Raw genomic sequence first — 3,531 nt, 5'->3', positions numbered from 1 at the left:
TTAACAGAAATGGATTTGATAAATTCACTTAAGAAAGAGATGGGAACAATGCTAGGAGGTGCATGTGAAATTGGTTCAGTTAGACATGGGGTTATAAAGGGTATGGGAAGTGAAAGTATGTATGTTGGTGTACATGCCAGACATTACATTTTTTGTACAAATAATACTTTCATTCACTTGCTAAAATAAACAACATAAGGCACTTGTATAACTGTGGTCATGGAGACAAAGTGGTACAAGAGGAAGGGTGAATGAGGTGGTTTTAGAGAGATGTAGCTGATAGAAACGTTCTGAGCAATAAGATAATTCATTCCATACACCCCATTGACAGCAAAAATGATAAGCTTCTTTAATTCAACTTGGATAAGACATGAAAAATGTAAATTGGACGAGTATTCTATGACCTAAGGGGTAATACACATTTTGTTATATTTGATTGTGGGACAGTAGTTGGAGAGGGCATAACATATAGAACTTTTTTCTCCTTCAGATACAAATTAAATCGGTGCAACATGTAACAACTAAGAGAGATACCAGTATAAAACACACAAATGAGCATCTTTAGACAGCAGGAGATGTGCAGTGGTATAGTAAATACATTAGTGCCAATAGCTGAGAAAGGACTGACATACCTAAGATGTTTTCTTATTTTACATAGATAACATAAGCTTAGCACCATATTTTTGGAAATGGGAAATTAAATTGTTGTACCAAGTAACTTGATCATGATGGGTACCAGTACAGAGGAGAAAGAAGTTGCAGTTTGAATTCTTCTGAATTATTTTTTGAATGAGTAGTGTTAGGGTAGAAAGCTAGTCAGCCCATCTCAGTTGGCTCAGATGTGAGCGAGTATTGTTTCAAAGTCAAGGTCAAAGGGAACTCGCCACCCTTCTGCATCATCCTGTAGCTGAGTATGCAAGTTCCTCTTTAAACATGTCCCCAAAGTCCACTTGGATATGGGACCAACTTTGACTTTGACTTTGAATGTTGGGGTAACAAGTAGCAGATAGTTACATGGATGCTGATGAGACAAATGGCAGCTGCACAGAGAATATGCTCTTTATGAACAACATAAATGTAGTCTGAATGAAGAAACTAGGGCAGTTGTTGAAATAAGGTTAGAAAGAGAAGCTAATATGAGTATGAAAAATTGTCATAAATTGACAGAGCTATTATTGGTTAATATTTATCTGATTCCAGGGATGTAACTGAGGACTCGCCCCCAACTACTTTGCAGAGTAAAACTGAAAAAATACTCCTTTTTGTAAGGCAGGGTAGATAAAACTTGTCAAAGGTTATAACAAAACTGTTATATAGGTCATAGATAAGGAAAATTTGGAACTTTATGTAGTAAAATAATTTACAGGGCAAAATATTTTATGCCCCCCTAATAGTGTTATGAAGAGATGTCCATGCCTGATTCTTTGAGTTCCATGAGTTCAACCTTTCCACAACTTGCAGAGGTGGAGAATTAGAAACAGAGTATGAATTCATGAAATTTGTTATATTATGTTGAAAAAGGTTTTGATAAAATCTTCCTAAAAATGTTTGAGAGGATTGTTTCAGAAGCTCATATTGACCAAAAATTATAAAGAATTATCTCTATATGTTATACTTTAACAAGGCCAGATAAGCACAACCCAGATGAACAGGGGCCTTACCTAGATAATTAAATAAATAGATAAATAAAGTACACATATATGCATTGTAAATTGTCCTGCCATTGAAAGTAGCTATATTCCTTTCTCAGATTTACTACAAAGTAATAGTTCATTAATTCAGATAATAATGACAATAGCTTATTCAAGACTATATAAGTATAGACAGAGAAGGAGATGGAGAAAATGATATGATTTGAGGGAGGGAAGGAAAGAGGGAGAAGTGAGTTGCAGAGAAAATAAGGAAATAGAAATAAGGCAATTCATTAACCCACTAGCAACAGTCCATTTGGAAGCCAATAATCCCAGTCTCTGGGCAGTTCCCGGACTGGCCCGCACGCTGCTCACCATGGGTGACAAAATCAGAACGTAAGCTCAAATCTAGCGTCACACGGGTGGGATAGCTGGTAGTGTTTATTTTCCCAGGTATCATATAAGTGCAACACCCGGTGCAAGTGGATTAAACCTGTGATAATGAAATTAATTTATTTCATTTATTTGCATCCATAATTCTATCCATAATGCATCAATATCTTTGTTTGTCCTTATTTCAGGGACATAGTGTTGTTGCCTATGACATTAACACTGAATCCATGGAGACTCTAGAGGATGCAGGAGCAGTAATTGCCAGCAGTCCGGCAGAAGTAGCAGGCAAAGCAGACAGCATAATCAGCATGCTTCCCAACTCCCAACATGTGCGCAGTTGCTATACTGGTGAAAAAGGAGTCTTTGAGTGAGTTTGCAGGGATTTTATGTGTTAATGCTTTGCATTAGATTGTTGAAAAATAAGATTTTTAATGCTGAATTCTTTGTCCTTCCACTATATTTTATCTATTTTTCTGTTTATTTTATATTGATAGTATTGTATATTAAGATAGTTAAACATATTATGTATAGTTCTCATATGTTTATAAGTTATCCCAGTTCACATATGCTACCAAATTGAGAAGTACTGTATAACACAGTTCTAGTTTGTTTGTTTTTTTAAGCAAACATTCTGTGTTGATATAAACAGTTGTAAACAGTTGTGTGTGGGTGAGTTTGTTTGTTTTGCAGAGTTTAAGCTGTCCTGCATTTTCTAACATTTGTCAGTTTTGAAAGTGATATTTATTTAAGATAAACAAAATATCAATATTCTTTCCTACTAGAGCAATCCAACCCGGAACACTCATCCTGGATAGCAGCACCATTGATCCAAGTGTGTCCAAAGAAATGGCAGCTCTTGCAGCAAAGAAAGGAGCAGTGTTTATGGATTCACCAGTTTCTGGAGGTTTGTAAAATCATGAGTTTTATATTGTTGTGTACTGAAAGAAAGTTGCACTGAATAGATAAATGTGTTGTTTAGGCTTAAGGGTACTGTCAAAAGTCTACATGTTCCCATAGGGAACCATAGATTGTATACCATACAAGTGCAGTGTTTTTGAGCTTTATATATTTTAAAGTTATCCCCAGGGGTAATTCCCCCCTCTCTTTCTGTAAGCTGAAAATTTTCATAATTTTTTGTAGTGTGAGTAAAAATAAATCAAACATGGTAGAGGAGGGTTGCCTTATGCAACATTGCTTCGGTATGAAGCACCTTTTTTTCTCTCTCTCATTAATTCTTCTATGTACTTGTTACTTTGCAAGCTTTGTAACAGACATACAGACTAACACATATCACCAACAGTATTTCAAGTACCTAAAGGCTCAAACTTTTGAATTCCCTAACAATTTTCTTATTTCTTATAAAGTGCTGTAGGGTCTGTTAGGATGCTCATATATAAAAGTGAGTACATTTTTTTTTAACAGACAAGTTACAGTACCAGCTCTGTTACACAGTAAAAGTATTTAGGGCCTATCATTCATAGGGGAGTTATTTCTTGTATGCACAAGT

The 3,531-nt window shown here is 35.5% G+C and overlaps 1 protein-coding gene across 1 annotated transcript in view; it reads left to right on the top strand.

Annotated features, from left to right (window-relative positions):
• Positions 1 to 2,928, top strand: part of LOC138861472 (3-hydroxyisobutyrate dehydrogenase, mitochondrial-like) — a gene marked incomplete at its 3' end in the record, with an annotated part of 4,224 nt that extends 1,296 nt beyond the window's left edge. Inside the window, 2 exon segments of the mRNA XM_070120817.1 lie at positions 2,213 to 2,391; positions 2,807 to 2,928. Of these exon segments, the coding sequence (XP_069976918.1) occupies positions 2,213 to 2,391; positions 2,807 to 2,928 (301 nt within the window).
• Between the last annotated feature and the right edge of the window lie 603 nt (positions 2,929 to 3,531).

Source organism: Penaeus vannamei, chromosome 4 (assembly GCF_042767895.1).
Source record: "Penaeus vannamei isolate JL-2024 chromosome 4, ASM4276789v1, whole genome shotgun sequence".
Taxonomy (NCBI): domain Eukaryota; kingdom Metazoa; phylum Arthropoda; class Malacostraca; order Decapoda; family Penaeidae; genus Penaeus; species Penaeus vannamei.
This window is presented reverse-complemented; position numbering and strand designations above follow the sequence as displayed.